Source organism: Melospiza georgiana, chromosome 2 (genome assembly GCF_028018845.1).
Source record: "Melospiza georgiana isolate bMelGeo1 chromosome 2, bMelGeo1.pri, whole genome shotgun sequence".
Lineage (NCBI taxonomy): Eukaryota > Metazoa > Chordata > Aves > Passeriformes > Passerellidae > Melospiza > Melospiza georgiana.
The window spans coordinates 61,926,633-61,947,959 of NC_080431.1; the positions used below are offsets into that span (position 1 = coordinate 61,926,633).

Consider the following 21,327-nt stretch of genomic DNA (forward strand, 5'->3'; position numbering starts at 1 on the left):
ATCTGTAGCAGAGATCTGAATCTTTAAAGCATTCTACCTGAAGGCTTAGGGGTGACCTAATTGCCTTCCTGTACCTGAAGGGAGGAGCCTGCAAGAAAGTTAGAGAGGGACTTTTTACAGGAATATTGTGACAGGACAAAGGGAAATGGCTTCAAACTGTAAAATAGTAGGTTTAGATTTCATGTTAAGGAAAAATTCCTTACTCTGAGGGGGGTGAGACACTGAAACAGGTTGCCTGGAGAAGTTGCAGGCGCCCCACGCCTGGAAGTGTTCAAAGCCAGGCTGGATGGAGCTTTGTGCAACCTAGTCTAGGGGATGGGGTTGGAACTAGATGATCTTAAAGGTCCTTCCAACTCAAAACGTCCTGTGATTTCATATAAGGAGAAAATGCCCTCTTTTTTGGGGGCAGTGGGGAGTAAATTATAGACTGACTTGTATGTCCGCATACCAGTGTTATTTTCTTGGCTGAATTATCTTCAGCTATTTGGGGGCATTGATGTGTACTGACAGCTTAAAACAGAGCAACACAGAAACTTGTGGTTCAGACAGTGTAACAGAGAATCCTGTATCTTCATGATCTAAAACAGAAGGTTGTGGGGTCTCCTTGATCTGAAGGCTTATCCATCAGGTTGAGAAGTGGGCTGTTACCTCTGAGAAATTACTTGGCAAGAATCAGTAACTTCCTGAAGGAGTGTCTTCAAGAGTGGACTTCTGTTTGTTTGCTTCCAGGAAAAGCTGGATTATGTTCCAAAGAGAAAAAGTAGAAGGAAATAAAAAGTCCATTCTTTTGAATGAATTTAATAAAGCTAAAATACCATAATATAATGACAAATCATTCTAGCTTGCTGGCAAAACTAACAGGCTGCTTCCTCTTGGCAGAGCACAGTTGGTTTTAGTAATCACACAGATGTTTTAGCGTCCAGAACAAGCATTTCTTCTTTGAGCTTTCTGTGATATGAGACGTAAACTTTCTTAATGTGCACCGTAAACTGTTCTGTGATCAGATATCTACTATATATTGAAAGCAATAGAAAGAGTCACCTACATAGAGTAGTTCTGGAGTAAATGAAAATAGTGTAATAAGTCTAATGCTGTTCTGAGTGTGAAGAGAGCAGGGTTGGGGCTATAATGTTTGAAATCTTTGGTTGTCCCAGGATACACATGCTTCTTGCTAAAATATTAAAAAATGTCAAACTGAACAAATGCAGTATTGTCTTCCATAGCATTTGAAGAACCTTTGATGAATTGCCCTTTTGACTGCAGTTGTTTCTACAATTGTTTCTTATGCTGCCAGCTTTGCCCTCGTGAAACTGAAAGGAGGATTGCAAAAGACTTGTGGCTTTCAAGATGGTGCCTTTGGCAGCAATGTTGCACTGGATAACTACTTAGGATGCCAGTTCTTTTGTCTGAGAATGCTGAGACTTTTGTCACTTTTCTTGATTTTTTTCTTTAATTAATCCGTATTTTAGTCAAGATTACAGTAAGGAGATTTTTACGATGCCACTGCTATAATCAGCATTTCTCTCTTTAATGTGAGGAAAAAGTAGTGCTGCAAATGACTTCAGGTTTTAGTTCAAAAGGCTAAGATACAAGGATCGCCACTTCTGGCAGCATGCACTGCCATGTTATTTAATCTGCAGGGTGGGAGATGACTGGTTAGTGAAGTCTGGAACAAATCGATTTTACTTCTTGATTTGGCAGAAGCCTTTCTTTGCTCCTAATTCTTCCCTCCCTTCTTCCCCACCCCAAAGCCTCTCCAGCTCTGGGGTTGCAGGGGAGACTTCATATATGTTCCATATTAAAGATGCTGCTTTTCTTCGCTGAGAGCCTGAAGTTTAGTGTGCAACCACCTGACATGCTGTGTTAAGTTTTCTTGAGTACTTCACCATGTGCTTTTTGAATAGTCAGCTCTTTGATGCTCTTCCTTGCCATGATCTTGAACTCATCTGGCAGATACTGGAAGTACCTGCAGCCCTTTTCACAGCATATGTGTTTGAGATGGTATATCTGATACTTCTGGAGATAATTTTTCTGTGATCAGATGAAGTTTGTGAAAAGCTCCGTTTCTTTTTTTTTTTTAACTATGTAGAACATGCTTGGAGATAAATGTGCAGATGACAGGACAGATGCTCCTTCAGAGTGTATTTTTTTTTTCCTATTTAACCAAGTTTCTTGGTTCCTGCATAAAAGTTTGTTGCAGAACTGGAAACATCTTTGAATCATTCTCCACAGCACTTGCTACAGCTCTCGATGGGCAAATTCATCAGGGCTTTCAGCTGCCCCTGACTAGAAAAATTTTGGTATGATCTATTTATCTTATATCTGAATGCAATATCTGGTCTGAATATGTGATAACCTGAGACTTGCTATGCAGATTAAGGACTCTTTGTATTGAGACATTTTAAATTACTTGGCCAACTGAAGGAATTTCAGGTTGAAGTTAAATTCAAAGCTATGAAAATGATTTGAGTGAGCCTATCTTAATTTCTCTGGGTCCTCCATATGATGTTTTTTTTCGCATGGTAGGAGATCATATTGATCAAGCAGAATCGTGGTGTTATTAAATAATAAATTCTGCCATGTCAGATCTGTGACAGTCATTTGATTGACATGTTTTAAGAATGGCTGTAAGGTGATATTGGAGTAGTCACACAGTGTGCTTGTATGTATCTAAATCAGTATGTGATGCAGTCTGAGTACTGCAGTAATACTGAGCAAACAGCTATTGATGGGCCTGTTTGTTAGTTTTTCTCTTAGTTTTGATCTTACTTAAAAGAGTAAATTCAAGGTGTGCAGCTGGGATCTGATCTTCCACAATCCATTTGCTAAATGGTTTTGTGTGTACAGGTTGAATTTGAAGTGAATCCTGTATTGTAGAAGTATTCAGACTTCCTCTAAACTGGGAAATGTTGGTAGTATTTCTTTTTAAATGTGAAGTAGTGAAGTATTCACAGTTAGTCTTTGCCTCTTAAGGGTTTTCCTGGCTCTCAACTAGAGTGTCCTTATATCCTCTTCTTCTGTAAAGCTAGGGAAGGGATGAACTCTTAAAATTTGGCTTCAGAAATGTGTAATTTTCAGGGTCATCTCTCCATAGTGCTGTTTTTAGTAAGTTAGTAAACAGAACAACCTCCCTGCTAATATTTCTACTTCTGGTTTTACAAGAACCTTACAGGTGGTGTATTTCCAGGAACACAGCCTGCTCTGTTCCCCATGCACTGCCTTATCTGTTGCACATCTAGCAAGATTAATGCCCACACTGCTGTCAAGTTTGATTTTTTTTTTTTTTTTTTTTTTTGCATTGTTATATGGTTTTTAGAGTAGAAGAAAGCCAGAGTGGTTTTGTGGCTACTTTTAAGAATTTCCTTATTGTTGAGAAAGTGTGCAAATGCTTCTCTGAAATTTTTTGTGGGTTGAATGTGGAGGTCCATGTTGTTGTAGAGTTGATTATATTACACCATACATATTCCAATATTAGTAATTAAGTATTTTCAATTCTACTGATGTTTTGAGTATTCATTTTATGGGCCATGGCTTTTGTATCCGTTTATACAAGCAAGTGACACATTGCACTATTACAGTGTCCTGAGGAGGTCGCTTGGGGTGAGAGAAGGATGAGAATCTTGTTTCTTGATCAGAAGGCTGGATTTATTGATATATGATATATCATACATTATAACTATACTAAAAAGAATAAAGAGAGAAGTGGCAGAGCTGCTAAGCTAAGAATAGAAAAGAATCTAAAACAAAGTTCTGTGTCCCGGGACTCTGTCCCCAGCTTGCTCCTGTGATTGGCCCTTAATTATAAACACATGGAACGTGAACCAATCACAGGTGCGTCCTATTGCATTCCACAGCAGCTGATAACAATTGTTTGCATTCTTCTTCTGGGGCCTTTGCTTCCCAGAAGATGCAGAAATCTGAAAGAAAGGATTTCTGTGAAAAAATGTCTGCGACATTGCACCTAGAAAACACAATTGTGTTTGAATTGATATTTCCATCCCCAGCTAAATTATGAGAGTACACAGAAGCAGTTAAAAAACCAACTGTTTGAAGCCTGATCAATTATAGGAATCACAAAAGAGCAGGAACAGAGGAACTGAAAGTCCTGTAGCTGGACTACTGCCATAAACATGAAGTAATCTTCACTAGGGTTTGTGGCTATATGCTTGCACCCTTCCTTATAACTAGGTCTTTAGAAGTTCCTGTTTGCTTTTGGAAGTTAAAGTAGTTTGCTGACCTAGTCAAGTCTGGTACCAAACTTGGAAGATTGGCAAAAGTGAGGATCTGTTCTGAAAGTGATATTTCTTTCTAAGTTCCAGGACAGGTTTCAAGGTTAGCTCTTGCATATGTGCTATTTATTGTGGCAAGCACTTCCAGTGACTCTTCTGCCCAAGGGGTGTTGCTTTAAATAGTTCTAATAGTTTTGCCAGCTTTGGTTTAAGCATTAGGTTTTCTTGCCTCTATGTTGGTTATTCCTATTTTCCTGTAAATTTGCTTCTGCCAGAAGTCTTTACAGATCTCTTTGGCACAGCAGCCAGGCAGATTGAATTCAAAGATTTCACTTAACGTGGTGAAACTTCTAGGTTGCAATGAAGATTGGAAAATTTCCCATTAAGTAGGGTTGGCCAGTGTTATCTTGATTGGGATTATGCAATGGATTCCTTGCTTAATGTCAATTTCTCTTGGAATAATTTTCACTTAATACTGGGGGAAGGGGATGTGGCTGGTATTTTGATTGAAACCACTTTTTTCAGCATGGTGAAAGAATTGTTACATCTGATGATTCAGATTATCCGTGGATGGGAAGGAAAACAGCAGCTGTAAAAAGTAAATTCGTGGATTGGTAAAACAAATTGAGCTGGCACTTCAGTGCACTCCAGTGAGTTAGCAGATTGTCTAATTTATCTAACCTCATTCATACCAGAACTAGTGGTTTAGAAATTAAATATAGGATGGTGAAAGAAGTTAGCTTGGAAAACCCTTCAAGCTGCTGTAGCTAGCAGTACTTCCAAGATAACTACAGAAGCAAATAGTTTGTGATTGACTTAGCTTATAGTGTAAGTAAGTAAGCCTAATGTGTAAGTTTAACATCTCTTACTGCAGGAGCTTGTTTTGTGAGGCTCATTTTAGGTCTTTGGAGATGGAGGAATGGCTGTTCAAGAAAGGTGAATCACTGAATATTCTGAATTGGAAAGAACTCAGAGGACCATTGAGTCCATCTCTAAAGTGAATGGCCCATATGAAGGCCATACCCATGATCATGGCATGATTAGCACCATGCTCCGCCCAAGAGGGCATGAAATGTGGGCAGCCAGAATGTAAGGCTGATTTTAGCTGTATGGGGGTATGTCTGTCAGAGGTCACAGATCCAGGGTTGAGTGGCTCTCTTCAGCTAAAGATGCCTTCTGGCCTACCTGATGCTACAAGCCACTGACTTCTCTTCCTGAGATGTCTTTCCTTATGGGCCATGGATGGCTGTATGCTTACAATGAACCATGAGTGTAGTGGTTGCCAAAAATTTGTCCTTTGTATTTCCTGCTATAACTTCAGTGAGTTTGTGAGCCTTTCCAGGGAAATGCAGGGCAGGAAAGAGGAGATTTAGAACTGATTGTCTTATAATAATTGTCCAATTCTTCTCTGGGTATCAGCGTCTTTTAGGGAGTGGCTGTTACCCTGCTGGAGTCTTCTGCACTCAATTTTTGCAAGTCCTTCTGAGTTGTTTTTTTTCCTTGGCAAGCATCTGATACTGTCATTCTGTGTTGGACACTTCATTGCCTCAAACACCAACATTTCTTGCTGTAGTGTCCAAAGCTCTGGTGGGAGGGAATGGATGGTATGATGCACTGCTTCTAGAAAAACCCAACCAAAACAGAGCAAAAAAAACCCTCAAGAGCAACAACAACAAGCACCACCCAAAGGCACATGGTGTACACAAAAAAAAATGCTTAAGTTCTAATTAAGTAACCTATACAACATTCCTAATGTTTCTTATTACAGCATGAGGAGACTGCTCTTGTTTTCAGTGAAATCAGCAGAGTTTCTGATTACATTAACTCTGATTGCGTTGACTTCACAGTTGACTTCAAGCATCATGTAAAAAGTATTGATATGTGCTCTATTAACCTACAAAATAATAGCCTGGTAAATCCCAGAATGTTTGTTAGTATTGTAATTCATACGGCTGGGCACAGCAGGGATTTTTCGTTAGGTTTTAGGAAGTGAGAATATGCAGGCATGCTATCACAAGGTTTGTTAAAGATCCTGAGTGTACAGTCCAGAGAAGACCACACAAACTCTGCTTCAGGATGTTTTTGTTTTCTGTCTGTCAACAAATTTAGTCTGCTATGAAGATTTATAATGATGTTACTTCATGTTCTGTATGGAAATTATGCACACAGAGAACAGTAAAATCTGAAAGTTTATTTTAAGGCAGTAATGCAAGTAAATGCTCTGCTGAGGGTTTGTATTTGTGGTCCCAACTTGTTAAAATGGAAATGAAAAAACAAACAGGAAGAGCAGGTGGGATAGGTTTATTATGAAATGTGGCACTATGTCTTAAATTTAACTCAAGCACAGAGACTGTAACATCTTTAACCCTTAAATGCATTTATGTCAGAATTGTTCATGTTTTTAGAAACAAATCCCTTCATCATGTCTAAGGTCTAAAAGTAGAATAAAAATAAATTGAAACCTCATTTCCTTAGCTTTTTCAGTTTGAGCTCTGTAGTTGAATTTTTACAATCTTTTTTTTTTTTTTTTTATGTTTGTTCTCTGACACTTGGTGGTCTTATGAATGAGTTTTTAAGCCCTTGTAAAGCTCTAAACTGATAATGTTACTCTCATTCAACTAACCGCTTAAGCATGTGCACATGTCCTCTACTGGCTTACAAAGTGTCTATATTTATTAGAATAACCCACTGAATCAAGGCTACTAAGAAGATGGACTTTTCAGTTTTTGCCCCTTCTGACTTTCAAGTAAAGCTGTATATTTTTAATATTTGATGGAAATCAATATGCCACTACCATAAGGTTTGATTGGCACGCGCCTCTCTGGGTTTCCCCAGGGCAGCTGGATGCTCTGTGCCTGGGAAGGAAAACCAAGTTTATTATGGCTAAGTGAAAGGCTTGCTTTATTTGTTTTTAGTACTCTATTTCTGTCAGATGCCCTGACAAACTTACCATTTAGGCTTTATGGATATTCAGTAAAAAAGGCAGGGGTATTCCACAGATGTGAGATACTTTCTTAGGATTACTATTGATTTCTGCTCCATCATGCTTGTTCTAGTAAAGGATTGACTTAGTCTTGCTTGATGTGACTCACAGAAACTTATCCCTTAATGTCAAGCACAGCATAAGAGCTGGGGATCAAAGTAGGGATTTTTACTCTAGTTACCATTAATGAGTTGCCCACAGAAGGATATAGTTCCCTATGGTTTCCAACTGTTTGTTACCCTGCTTGCTTAGAAGGTTGTCATTATATACCCATTGAGAATGGGGTCTGGTTTATTTGGCTTAATTGCACTGGCCTATAAGAGTAACAGTTGGTTTTCTTTTTTAAAACACAGCAATTTTAAGTAGTTGGAAGAAACATAAATAATAATTCACGCTTTTTTACTGTATAAAGCTGTTAGGTTGTAAGTTAGCCTTGCAAATGGAGGAGTATATTGAGAGTTGTACAAAGTGCTGATAAAATGAAGTGTCTCATTTGTAATCCTTGATTTATAGTGTGTTGGGGTATTATTAACAGTGTTCCTGATTCTGTCTCATCTTACATGTAAGATGAGTAAGTTCCATGACCAGAACGTTAATTGGATGAGGCTTATCTCTATGCATGATAATAAGCAATGGAGGGACTGGTATCCTCAACTGATGAGAAATACCACCTTTTATAAGTTTTCTTGTGGCTTTGTCTTTTGAGCAATAGATGATGGATATTCAGTAACCCTCCTGAACTTGCCCTCAGATTCTCCTCTGTCTCTGTAGGGGGGAGCGCTTGGGCTCTGGCCTTCACCCTCCTTTAGGTCAGGTGAAAAGTGAGGATGTTCCCTCTAAAGTGCCCCAAGTGCTAGACAGGGAATAAGGGCAGGGAGTTCTCCCTTGGTTTCAAATAGTCAGAGAAGCATTTAATCCTGTGTGTGCATTCAGGAGAAGGACGGGGGTTAATTCTGCACTTGAGAGCAAGAAAAATGTTTGAGCAAGACTGAGAGGAAGCAGTAAAGAAAAAGAAATGATACTCCAAGGTCCCAGGGGCAGAGGCTCTTGGGATAAAATTCGATTATTGATAGCATTAACCAAACTGTATCTGTTATACCATCCTTGGAGTTCTGTGAATGTTGACCCTGCACAGTAGTGTTGAACTAGATAAAACAGCTTTCTTCCCAGAAGACTTACCCTTGTTTTCCCTAATGGTTGAAGCACAGTCATTGCCTTTGTGTTAGATTTTCAGGTACAGTGTAGATAAAGCATGCCATGAAGTCATAAATCTAATCCCTCACATTTTAATGGGGAAACAGGGAATTATGCAGTCATTCTTTTAAAGAAGAAAGTGCAAAAGGTAATCTGTGTTTCAAGTGGCTGAATTGTGTCCTCTGTCCCACTCATTAACTTAATCTGTAAATTTGCCTCCAGTTTGGGGCTAGTTTTCTAGTGGATCAGAGTGAATTTGTTTCCATTACCATACTAATGAGTGAGATGAGAGAGAATGAATTGTAAAGGAAATTTTCCTCTTTCCTCCCACACTTCCCCTTTAGTGAAAGTGGCCTGATTCTTTTCCTACCTGTTTGGAAATTTGATGTATTTGGGCTACAATTGGGAAGGCTGTATCACAACTGCTTTGGGCACATCCATCATTCAGGACTGTGTAGTAAAGATGCTGGAGTCTGCTCTGAAACAAGACAAGTTCCTAGGCAAGCAGAGGCAGCTTGTGCCGATTTGTGACACCAATCAGTATATCTGCGAAAGGTGCTGATAACACACTAGCTCAAGTCAGTGCCAATTTGAGTGCATGTGTGCTGTGATCTGGAGATACCTTACTCTAGTTTGAATGCACTTTTCTTATATTAGGAAGAAACATTTTCTTTCTGTTTTTCCTTCAGGCAACAAGAGCTTCTCTGACTCAACATTGTACCAGCCTGGGGGAGTCACTGGGCAAGGAAAATGATATTGCCCTGATTATTGATGGCCACACACTGAAGTATGCCCTTTCATTTGAAGTCAGGCAGAGCTTTCTGGACTTGGCACTCTCCTGTAAAGCGGTCATTTGTTGCAGGTAAGGAATTCTGTGTTTGTTTTGGGTAACAAAATGGGCATGAGGCTTGTGAAGTTCAACCTTATATGCACACAGCCACACTTAAGTATGCTGGAGAGCAGCTTGCTTAGTAGTGTCTTTCTTCCTCCTATGGAGTAGGAGGCGTGTTCCTTCATTAAAATTGTGTCATCAAATAGTAGAATTCCCTTTGCTAGTGTCAGTCCCAGCTGAGTCTGATCTCTTCTATAAAGTGATGAAAGATCATGAGAAAACATTGTGCCTGATTGCCTGATTATAGTAGGCACTGATGAGAAGCAGTGGTATGGATGTCATTTGTAATCAAAATGTTTGTGTGACTGTTCAGCTCAGCTCTAGAGAAAGTCACTGCAGGAATTTAAGTTGGTCTTGACTTCTGGTTGTGTATTATGTGAGCCTGTGATAATGTGATTTGCCCTACTAAAATGTTAGACTACTGCTGGCTTTGCTAAGTCACAGCAGAGTTTGTTGCTATTTGTGAGTATAGCCATACACAGATATGGTCCTATGTCATGACTGCTTCAGAAGGAAGGAAATAAGAGCCCCAAGAAAATGAAAACCAAAAGCTGGCTTACTTTTTGTGTAACAGGAAGGCTGCATCATTTTTAACTTTGAAAGATTATGTGGCTTTGAGGATTGTGTGCGTTTGTGCTCATTGCTGGTATTTGGGGGGGAGCTGTGACCTAGTGGAGATTGTTGATTTAGGCAGGCAGGAAGTTTTATTTGCATTCTAGAAGCAAGACCTGCTTTGTGGGAAATGACTGTATGGAGACCTTGTACTACTTTTTTTTGCAGTCTTACTTACTTTTATGTGTGCACTTTGGTACAAGTATCGCATGGCAAAAGGAGTGCTGTCCATGTAGCTGAAATAGCTGAACTCTTGGGCTTTTTATCTCACTAGTTGCTTTCCATTTGTTTTCTGCATTGCTGTAGTGCGTGATACTGCAGCTAGAGCTGTTCAATGGGTTTATTAATTAGCTGATGATTAGATGGAGTATGAGCTCAGCAAATTTACAAATTATACAAGACTGAGGAGTGAGTGATAACACTGAGGGCTTGGCTGCCCTTCTGAGGGACTTCTATAGGCTGAAGAATTGAGCAGCGAAATCTCATGAGGCTCCAGAAGAGGAAATGCAAAGTTCTATGCCTAAGGAGTTACAACCCCTTACACCAGTAAGCTGTGGGGGCTACTGAGCTAGAAAGCACCTTTGTCCAGAAGGATCTTTGGATCCTTGGTGGACAAGCTGACCATGAGCCAGCAATCAATCCAAGTGGCAAAGCAAAGACTGGTGTTACCTGGGCTGAGGTGTAAGGAGCATTAGTAAAGGTTGAGGGAGGTGATCCTTCTCCACAATGGCGAGGTAACTTCTGCAATGTTGTGTCCAGTTCTGAGATCCTTAATATAACAGGTTTAATGGAGAGAGTCCATTAAAGGACTCTCCGTCCATTCAGGATCACGAAGACGATAAAGGGGCTGGAGCATCTGTCATACAGTGAGAATCTGAGAGCTGCAAGTGTTCAGCCTAGAGAAGAGGAGGCTCAGAGGGATTTGTATCAATTTGTATGAGCATGCAATAGAAGGGAATGAAAGATGAGGGAGACAGGCCCTGTCGTGTTCAGTGACAGCAGTTTTTCTTCTGTTGCTGATTAATTTTTTTTAAAGTCAGGCAGGGGGCTAGAGGAAGAAGGCACAAAGCCTGAGAGCAGAGGTCTCATTTCTGCAGCTGTTTCATGGAGTGGGAAGTGTTGTACAAGAGGGAGCTAACACAAGTGTAGCCATCTTTGGAATGCAGCAGGCCCCAGTGTAGGGCCAGAGTGAAGGTACCTTGGGCTTGGAGAGCACCAAGTGTCCAGGAAGGGAACTTGGAACTGCCCCTGTCTTGTGCTCTGTTTGAGGGGCAGTTAACAAACAGAGCAGATGGAAACCTCCTGCTTTCCTACTCTATCACAGTGCTTTGGAGAGATCTTCCAAGGCACTCTGTTAGCTTATTGCTTGAAGATTTGACAAGTTAAGCCAAAGACCTACGTAGCTGAAACAACTAATAAATTGCAAATTATTAAAATTACACATAAAATATATATAATAAGCTGAATATAATGAATGGTCCTGTTTTGCGAGGAGACATGCAATACTGGACATTTCCTCTTTCATTATTTCATGAGGGGAGCCAACAGGAGTTTTATTTATTAGTGAATTAGCAAATTGAGGAACAATGCAGGAAAAAGTACTTTAAAGTATAAATCAAAGGGGAAGAGATGATGTAATTTCATAGCTTAAAAGAAGGAATGAAAATAATTGAGTTTTAAGTCCCCAGGGAAAATGAGGAATGCTTTTAATAACCTTTAAGGTTTTTCAAGAACCTTCCAGTCACTTGCCAGGTGCTTGATACTGAAGCAAGAAAAACATTTTTTTAAAATGCTCTGAGTTGTTTTCGATAGTACTTTGTGTGTCAAATAAGGCAGTGCACTTATATTTCACAGGAAGAAGTTTTAAAATGGAATTGAGAAAGAGGACATTTCAAATTAGAGTAGTCTTCAAATGAAAATGTTAATTGGGAGGGGGATGTAGCTCTTTAACTTAGTGGTATGATGTTTAACCACAGTAGGAGTTGCCTTGCTATCCTCAACATTGCATAAATTCATGGGGCTTAATATTTCATAAATTTACTAAAACATTTTCATCTCCTCTGGGGAGTTTCAGCTGCATTTACCATTCAAAATTTTTTTTTAAAAATATAGTTAAGACATACTGTATATTCATTTTCTGGGCTTTCGGCATAAACTGTAGTTGAACTTGATTCTCAGGGGTAATCTCTTAAAATGAAACTGTAGTAAACCTGACTCCTTTTTGCATTAAGAGGGAGAGATGGTATCTTCTGATGGGGTTAAGTCTTCCACTGTTACAGTGTCTCTAGCAGGCCATTGGCACAGTGGAGAAAAATATACCCCTCGGGAGACTTGGTAAAGCTAGCAAAATCAAATCAAACAACTCCTTAAGAAAAAGCCTTGTTTGTTAAGTTTTTCCAGAAACTGACAGATCTTATTATCATTCTTCACACTGACTGGGATGTCAGGATGTCAAAAGCAAGCAAAACTTACTTTTCAGTGGAGGTAAATGTTGTTTGGAAGGCAGTTGAACTTGTGACTTCGTTTATGAGATCCGAGGTGATGATTGCCTGTCTCTGGTTTTCAAATGTTCCTTTAACAGACCTGTTTTTGGTGATGTTTTTTGAGACACAAAATGTTGAGGTTTGGGTAGAAGTGAGATTATTCTTTTAATAACCCAATACAGTGTTTTCGTTCATCTAGTGTTTATACTCTAGCTGGTAGGTGCAGCATATTGTTGCATTTGGCTCTGAATATAAAAGTAGCTGAGAATTATATAACTTGTGTGTTATGGCATTTATTATTTTTAAAATTCAGTATAATTTTACATTCATATTTAATTCTCTACTGAAGAGCCTGCCTTGAATTGGAAGTATTTGTAGTTGAATTAATGCAATGTCTCAGAAACACATGTTTATGACTGTGCTTTGGGAACTTTTCGTTATTGTTGTTGAACAGAACTTCTTTGCAGGTGGCAGTGACTCTGCCTTTGTATGGGTTTAATGCCATATTAACAAGACATCCATCAGGAAGAAGCAATCCATCATCATTTAAGAACTGTAAGCAGTTTGTAAGTACTTTAGTACTTAAAATTAATTGCTGGACAGCAGAAGTAGTCTTTTGTGTAATTTCTTTCACAGATGTAAGCACAACAAAACAAGCATCTCCAGAGATATTTGTAGCATAAGGCTGGGAACCCATCCCAAGCTGGGCTGCCTCAGTGTGATTCTTTTCTCTTTTGCTTGCTACTGACCATTTCTGCGATACTTCTTGCGGTGGTGATGCTGGGATGTTGTTTCTTTTCCATATGTGTACTTAGATCCTGCAGCTCTTCTCTGAGTGAACAGTGAGATGATGCCCACATAGGAGGGGTTTCAGGTAATAGGAAAAATAAATAGAATGTTTCAATTGCTGTACAGTCCATCAACTTTTCTGCCATACTTTTGATCCTGTGTCCTGTTCTGGAGAGGTGTCTGTAAAGTGGTGCAGCATGAACAGAAATTGAGAAAATCCAGCAACAGCAATTTCTATGGACTATCTGTTATTTCCACAAAGGCACTTGCCATGTCATGACTACTTCATCATGATGTCTTTGCTTGCTTTTAGGTGTGAAAGGTGTGTGCAGTTGTTGCTCAGCATCTGAACACCGACTTCTGGAGGGCTTCTGCCCAACCTCACCTGCTAACTTTAGATGATAGTGGCACAAACTGTTGCTTTCAGTACCTTGAGCAGTATTGGAGCTGTAGTGATAATGGTTAGGAGCTGAGTGAATAAAGAAGCAAGAGGAGAAAATGTATGTTTTTTAAACAAGCAACAGGAAAACCCTGTTCTGTATTTCTATTGCAGGTAGCATGCAGGGAGGCTGGGGTGAAGACAGGAGCCCACAGGTATCGCTCTGAGAACAGACACTAAATGTTCTGAGATGAACATGCCCTTTGACTAGAGTGTGTTTGGGTGTGGATAGGGAAGGGGTTTAATGAATTGAAAGCAGAAGCTTGGAGAAGGGAAGGCAAAAAGCAGGTTGTGAAGAGTACATGTTGCTAACTGTTAGAGTCACTTCATCAGCTAAGGAGAGAAGAGAGATGAGGAGACAAGAGAAAAGTTGTTTCAGCACTCCAGGTTGTAAGGCCACAGCTGGGGTGCTTCTGGTCTTCCATCATGATTTGGAGGAGATATTAATAACATAGCTGACAAAATGAACATCTGCAATACTTCTTAAATATTTATTCCCCCAACTTGCATATTGTTGCTGGTGCTAGCATTTGACAAAATGATTCTTCTGTGCTGTAGTTCAGTGTGTATTTATTTATTGAATCAAAAAAGTGTGTTGCTGGCTTTCATTAGATAAGACCCCCATTTTCATGACAAAAAATGCAACTCAATTCTGATTAAGAGTAAGATAGCCAATTCTAATGTTAATTGGTCCCAAAGAAAATTGTGGATGTGTTACATTTTCCTGTATGTACATCTTCTGTTTCCTCTCATCTGTCACCTACTAAATAATTAATGCTCATTCTCATATTCTATTTCTGCCAACTCATGACAGCAATATTCATCTTATGACTTTGAAAACCATGAGGGAAGAACCATTCTGGCAGCTTTAGTGTTTGTAGATAATTGAAGTGGGAGGAAGGTTTGGAGTTGCAGCATTACATGGTGCTCTCTGCACTCTTGAATAAAGAATACTCACAGATGATTAGAAATGATCACCTAAACTGTTCAGTGTGTATGTAAGGATGTATAAAGCAATCCTGGGACTTATGATTATTTTTCTTAAAAGCCTGTTGGCTGCTTTGCAAGAGCTAAGTAAACTTGGAAAATGTCACCAGTTCTGTGCTGGAAAGCTAATATGGGAAAACTTTAGGAGAGCTTGGTCTTACAAATTTTGGTTATTATGTTGTCCTCTGAGTGGCAAAGTGAGTTTCTGCTGTATGTTTTGACTTCTGTTCTTTTTAATAGGTGTTCTGAGCTATGACAGTTCCTGAACCTCACTTTCATAGTTCAAATCATTCAAATGCTTAGCTAATGTTTAAAGGGGGGAAAAGTACTGTTTACACTTAAACAGTACTTAAAGATACTGTTTTAACTGGTATTGTTTGTTTTTTAAATGACACAGGTGAAGCATGTTTCCCTTGGGTAACTATTAGCTGCCTGACAGCCTGAATTTAAATGATTCATGCTATGTAGCCAAACATTTCTTACTGCTTAACTTCGTCCCATTATTGTAACTGTTCCTATTCTTAGCAATTATTTTACTTTATTTGTTCAGATGAGGAAATAATTCAAATGAAATAATCCCTAAATTGAATCAGTGTTCCAGTTTCTACTGCTATTCACAATTTGGCAAAATGTTTGCCTTTTTGAATTTATTAAAGAAAAATACTTAGCTCATAGACTAAGTTTGTATTGTGCTTTACACTTGTGTATTTCTGTTCAGATCTGGTATCTGTTTCAGTGTTCACTTTCTGTTTCTACTGGATGACTAACTGAGTGAGTTCTCTTGCTCATAACTGATTAGGAATAAAAACCTTTTCCTGAAATATTCTGCTTCACCTCTGTTTCCTGTTTCTGTTAATATTCTTACTAGCAAATTTACTTACCACTAAGTTATTGAAAAAGGTTGGAGGAAAGGCAGGAATACAGCTAAAATCAACATTTTTCATTGGAAACAATTTTGTAGGAAAAATACTGCATGTCCTGACAAAAAACTTAGTAAGTTTCTTCTTCAAGTAGTGTTTACCGTAGTTGTTATTTTTAAAATTAACTTGTTACCATTTTTCATTGTGAGTCTAATATTTAGGTGACTAAAATCTTAGCAGTTCAGTTGATCCATCTCGTCAAATGTAAGTGAAATTTGTCTCTTGAGCAATGGGGTGATAATACTCACAAACACTTCCAAATGGTATCAGTGCCTGTTTCTTCACCACACTACAATATCTTGTCCAAATTGCTCCTGGTCTCTTCAGCTTCTGAGCAGGAGCAGCCAGCAGTGCTATGTTTAGCGCTACACTTCTCAAACTGGAAAATAAACATTCCATAGATACTGCACATGAGAAAAAACTATGCTGCTGGAATGTATGCTATTTTAGAAGAAAGATAAAACTGTGGTTTGGAATACCTTCTCTTCCATGAGAAATTCATAGTGCTGGTATATTTTTCTTTCCACTAGTGTTGGTGTGTTAACCCCTGTCTTCTGGTCGAGTTCCAAATGGAACAATTACTTTCTTCTCACTGAAATTCCCCTGCTGCCTTTATTGAATATAGTGTAATTCACTTCCTATGCAAAGCTGTTGAGGGTGATAATGTGAATGCTAAAGGTCACCAGGTTTTAATTGAAAGGTCCTACAGCAAAGTTCTGCTTGTGAACATGCCTCTAACTATTTGCATCCCTTTATTTTAAGCTTCTGTTTTGTAGAAACGGTATTGGAAGTATAAGTGATACCACTAATCTCTTTAAGCAAAATATGTAGGGTCTTTTTTTGGAGGGGAGGTGTTTGTTTGGTGTTTGTCTTTTTTGTGGTCAGGGGGTGGTGCATGTTTTACTCTGGGCTTACCCAGGTTCCTCCTGTTTTCCCGTGCAAGTGTAAAGTAACTTTGTATCTCAGCTGACAGCAGAATGTTCGAACTCTTTCAAGATGGCTTGTGTGGCATGTGTAATACATGGTCTCTGACACAGTGCACAGAAACATGCATTGGTGTATGCCCTTGTGTCTGGTAAGAACAGGTTCTCAGTATGATGAAGTGTGTAGGTTAACTGCACCTCACTGTCCTGTCTCAAATAAAGCTTCTTCCCAAACCAATGATGTCAGACACTCTGCTTCTCCATTAGGCTTCAGTAATGCCAGATTTTTCCTGTTTAGGCATTCTGGCACAACTGAACTCTTGACACAGTTGTCCTTATTTCCTACCACTTGTCTGTTGTGCCAAATACCCTTTTCCTGTGTTCCTGGAGCAGTGCTGAGTGTTGTCTGCTAGGGAGTGACTGAATATTTCCTCTTATGGAATTCCCTGTTGATCCATAAGGCTGGATGGAGGCCAAGGGTCTGGTGCCTTTCTGCAGCCTTGTGACTGGTTTGTAAAGGTTTCTGGCTGTGCAGAAAAGTTCCTTAATTCCTTGCTCACCAGGTTGCAATTGCAAGGAAATAGTTTACATTTTCTGTTTCTTTTAATGGTTTGAAGATGTTATGAAGGAGTAGGTAGCCTTATCTTGATCATTTCTTACTGTTCTGTACTTTCTTCTCTAAATATTGGGTAGTTTTAAAGATCTCAAAACTTTTCCTAGGAGAGGATTTGAGCATTCTCCTTGCTTTTATTGATATATTTATTTTTGTCTTGCAAGTTTAATATTTGAATTTCACTAAAACCCTGATGCATGAAGGTACAGAAGACAAAGGCCTCTAAAGAATATGTGGTGCTGCACTGCATTCAGAAACAAGACTCAAACCAACTGTAATCTTACTCTTTTCCTAAGATCCAACAGAGTCTTGTGCTCTATCCCACAGGACCAGCTCAAATATTGTATTTTCCATTGTTAAAAGTACAGATATAAAATTACAGAGGCAGGAACACTCTGTTCTGCAAGCTTCTTAGTACTGCAGGGAATTATCTTCATGAGGGCTCTGGGCTTTAGGGCACTGTAGTAATATGTGGGACACTGAACTGGTAAAACAGCTCTGGTCAGAGTTTCCAAAAGTGCTTAGTGTTGGTGGAAGCTGACTCTAGAGTGTGTCTAAGTTGAGTAGGTGTACAGCTGAATCCATACTAGATATTTGGAAAAATTTGACCTTAGACTGAAAAGAATGGCTAGGCTAAAATGTATTTCTCTGCTATTCGTATCCTTGAAGTCATGATAATAAAGCCAAAACTATGCTTGAGGGAAACAGAGTAAACCTGATTTGATTCAGCAGGCTAGACTAGGAAGCAAACTCCTTGAGTTTATTCACATGAGTAGAAAAATGAAGAGGCTCTGGCTCCAGTGGGCAATGCAGTTTTTGGCCTGCTTATGTGCATGAAATGTGTAGATCTATAGATCTTTAACTGTGTGAGTAAATACCACCATATTCTGCAGGGCAAACAAGACTGCCCAGTTGGAAGCCATTTAGCAAAGTAGCCATGTTGGTGGTGTAATAGCTTTTTTGGGGCCTAGACTTTTCTTTGCACAGTTGCCCACAGACAGTGGAAAGAATTCTTTGCAGAATCCTCTGTGTTTTGCAGTCTGTAAGGGATGCTCACCTGCTTATGCTGAGCAACACTAAACTCATCCTTTAAAAAAAAAATGTTATCTCTGTGCTAATAATTCTCCTTAGTACTTCTAAGAAAAAGCAAGTGAGAAAATGTGTGAGGAATACCTGTACATGCAAAGATATACTCAAGAACTTGAAGAAAAACTGATTCTCTGCTGTATCATAATTACCATTCAGTTTAACAGCTCTGCCTTCTGAACACCACTGGCAGTGTTAAAATGGTAGAGACTTGGATTCTGTATCCACCAGTAGGCTGTTCTTAGGCTTTTTCTGAAAAAAAAGGAGGTTTTAAATAGCTTCTCTCTATTCTGGGAAGGCTGCTTTGATATCTTGTTTTGGCATGTGTGTTGAATGCATTTTGCTTCTACTCTTTCAAACTTGCTTCTCCAATAGTGTCTAGAATAGATAACAGCGATAGACATTGTTAATGATGACCTCTTCTAAATCTTGCTCCTTCATATTTCCCTTCTCTTACTGTTTTCCATGTAATGGCACACTTACACTTTTAAATTGCTCTTTCCCACAGGTCTTCTGTCACATCTCACTTTTTATAATATGTGGTCTTTGTGCATTCCTAGAATTGTTTTATTTATGCTCTACATAAACACACAAATTCAGGTTCCTACAGGGAGCACTTTGATCAGAGCTTCTAAACCTGTGTAGGGTGTTATCTGTGGCAGTTTGCCTGCATGTGGTCTTGACAGAGCTGTTACTTGTGAGCCCTCATAGGAGGAACCAAGGAGTCCTAAAAAGAACCCAAAATAATGTGTTGAAGTGCCGAAATAAAGACGAGCTACGAACTCGATAATGCTGGGCTGAAGACATCTGTTTGAGAGCTCAACTGTCTGTCATCTTTCTGCAAAAGAGCTTCTTGTTTGAAAGTGTGTGCTGAGCATTCAGAGGTTGCTGGCTGAACTGATCCTGATGAGTGGGGAGGCAGGATTTCAGTCTCTCTAGAGGCTGAAAGACCTTAAGAACTTCTCTGCAGCTCAAGAATGGCTGCTATCATTGTTATGTATGTAGAATCATTTGGTGTGGTTCACTCCTCTGAAGTCTTTCACTTGGCTTTAGTCTTTCATCTGGTGAGATGTTGAGCTCAGAACTGCGTGTATGCAGAAGGTAATTTTTGCATGTGGTGTATTCAGTGTCCAAGTCAGTGCCAAGTTTCTCCATAACTTTCTACGTCTACATTCCTTGTCCTCCAAGTGAGGTGCTTCCATATACCTTGGTAGTTGGTTGTACAGATAGGTCATCATGTAAATGTAGTCTTCATGGTGTGATGGGTCTCTTGGAACAGTGGGTCAGTGATTTTGTCAGGAGACAGACTGACTCTGTACACTGCCATAGTGGTATAAGTGTGTCAGGATTAGGTGATGATGTTGAGATCTCTGCCCACAGATCAGATGTGTGTGTAGACATCTCTTGGCTCTGTTGAGGGTTGTTTGTGGGACCTTTGTGTGTTATTCTACAATCCTCCAACAAGTGTCCTTAAAACTGTTAAAACTAGCATCTAGTTCATAATATTATCAGAGTTAATAGAGCCATATTTTGAGACCTGATTTGGCCCAATTTTTTATAAATAGAAAGTAGCTGTACTGTGGGATTTTCTGCTGCTCAGACTGGGTCTTCATAAACTTTTGAGTACTGGTTGGTATAGTGGGAGCAAGAACTGTGACTGAGTTAAACTTGGAATTGGGGATGGCCTCCAGAGCAACAAGGAACTGCAGGATTTTTTTGCTATTTTGCAAGATGTTTTTTGCGGCTGCATTACTCTTGGTTAAGAAGTTCCTACTTCATCTTGGAAGGATAAAATCAAGCAACACTTGTAAGCAGTTCCCTTCAGGGTATCAGGCACGATTGCTTTTAAACCCTGGTGCTCGTGACTGTCCCTCCCCTGGTGCTGGGTGGTTGACTTAGCTTTATTTTTTCAGTACAGCTTGTTTTGGGAATCTAAAGAAGAAACGTGTGCAAGCTTTCTTCTTCATTGTTTCTCCTGTCTGTTTCTTTTGATAACCAACATGTGTGGGCTGGAAATCTAAGCTGTTTGGGGATGTTTTGTTAGGGTAGACTTTTAAAGGCAACATAGAGCTGTGTTTTATTCTGCCCAAGTGTAAGAATCTAATGAATATTTTTACTTTAATTGCTGAGCTCAACCATTCTTAGCACATTCATGGGATTTGCTGGTTTTGTCTGGCTAGTTGAATGGGTGTAGTAACTAGTGGAGTTTTAAGAAAAAATGTCTGAGGAGCCCACTTCATGCTTATTTGCAACAATAGTTACTCTGGGAGACTGTTCTGCTGTACCTGGTCAGCTAAAACCCTGCTCAACTGTTCTGGCCATGTCTGCTTCTAACAATGGACAGGATTGCATCCAGATGGCTCTTGAATATCTATCTCAGTGAGGGAGACTCCACAGCTTCTCTGGGCAGCCTCTTCCAGTGCTCCGTCTCTTGCACAATGATGATACCTGTGGTACCTGCTGTCCTGGGTACACCACAGGTACATACTGACTTGCTGTCCTTTTATTGTGTGGCACTGCCACTAGTACCTTTTGCATTTTGATAAGTCAAAAATGTGGTGTAGTAATCTCGAACTACTGAATAGCTTTTCTGAAAACTGCACACTGTCTTTGTGGAGGGTTCAGTACCTTGCTGTATGGCAGTGCTTCTTTCCATTACCACAGAGATTTTCATCACCACAAGGTGACTTTTATTCACATTTGGAACTTAAGAGTTTTAAAATATCAAGTGCCCTCACATTAAGAGAGTAAATATTGTACGACTATTTTAAAAACAAATGACCACACATGGTTCTCTGTTCTCTGGTCTATAAGCTGATATGTCTGTACAAGTGTATGCGAGGTTCTTGCAGGTTGTGTGAACAGAAAGCTGCAGGTATCTTTTGTTCCTGTGATCTTTTTGTTCTTTTTGGTTTTTTTGTTTTAGTTGTGTGCTTAACCTGAAGATCAATATGGACAGAACACAGGCATCCCAGTAGGGCTGGCATACCCCACAGAAGCAAGGCATGTCCCAGTGAAGGCTGTTGGACCCAGCAGCTGCTGCGCAGTGCACTGCTGCAAGTGTGCTGTGCTTGTGGAGCTCCTGGGTTGTGAGAAACTGTGTGCTTGGAGAAGCTGAAACCCATCTGTGCCTCTCTGCACAGTTTCTAATGTGTAACGAGGTGTTTTGAGGAAGTA

The 21,327-nt window shown here is 39.6% G+C and overlaps 1 protein-coding gene across 1 annotated transcript in view; it reads left to right on the forward strand.

The window, feature by feature from the left end:
- The window catches only part of ATP8A2 (ATPase phospholipid transporting 8A2), a 314,236-nt gene that overhangs the window by 110,073 nt on the left and 182,836 nt on the right, over positions 1-21,327 (forward strand). The window contains exon 25 of the mRNA XM_058045068.1: positions 9,096-9,268. Coding sequence (XP_057901051.1) covers positions 9,096-9,268 — 173 coding nt within the window. The remainder of the gene's footprint in view (positions 1-9,095; positions 9,269-21,327) is intronic.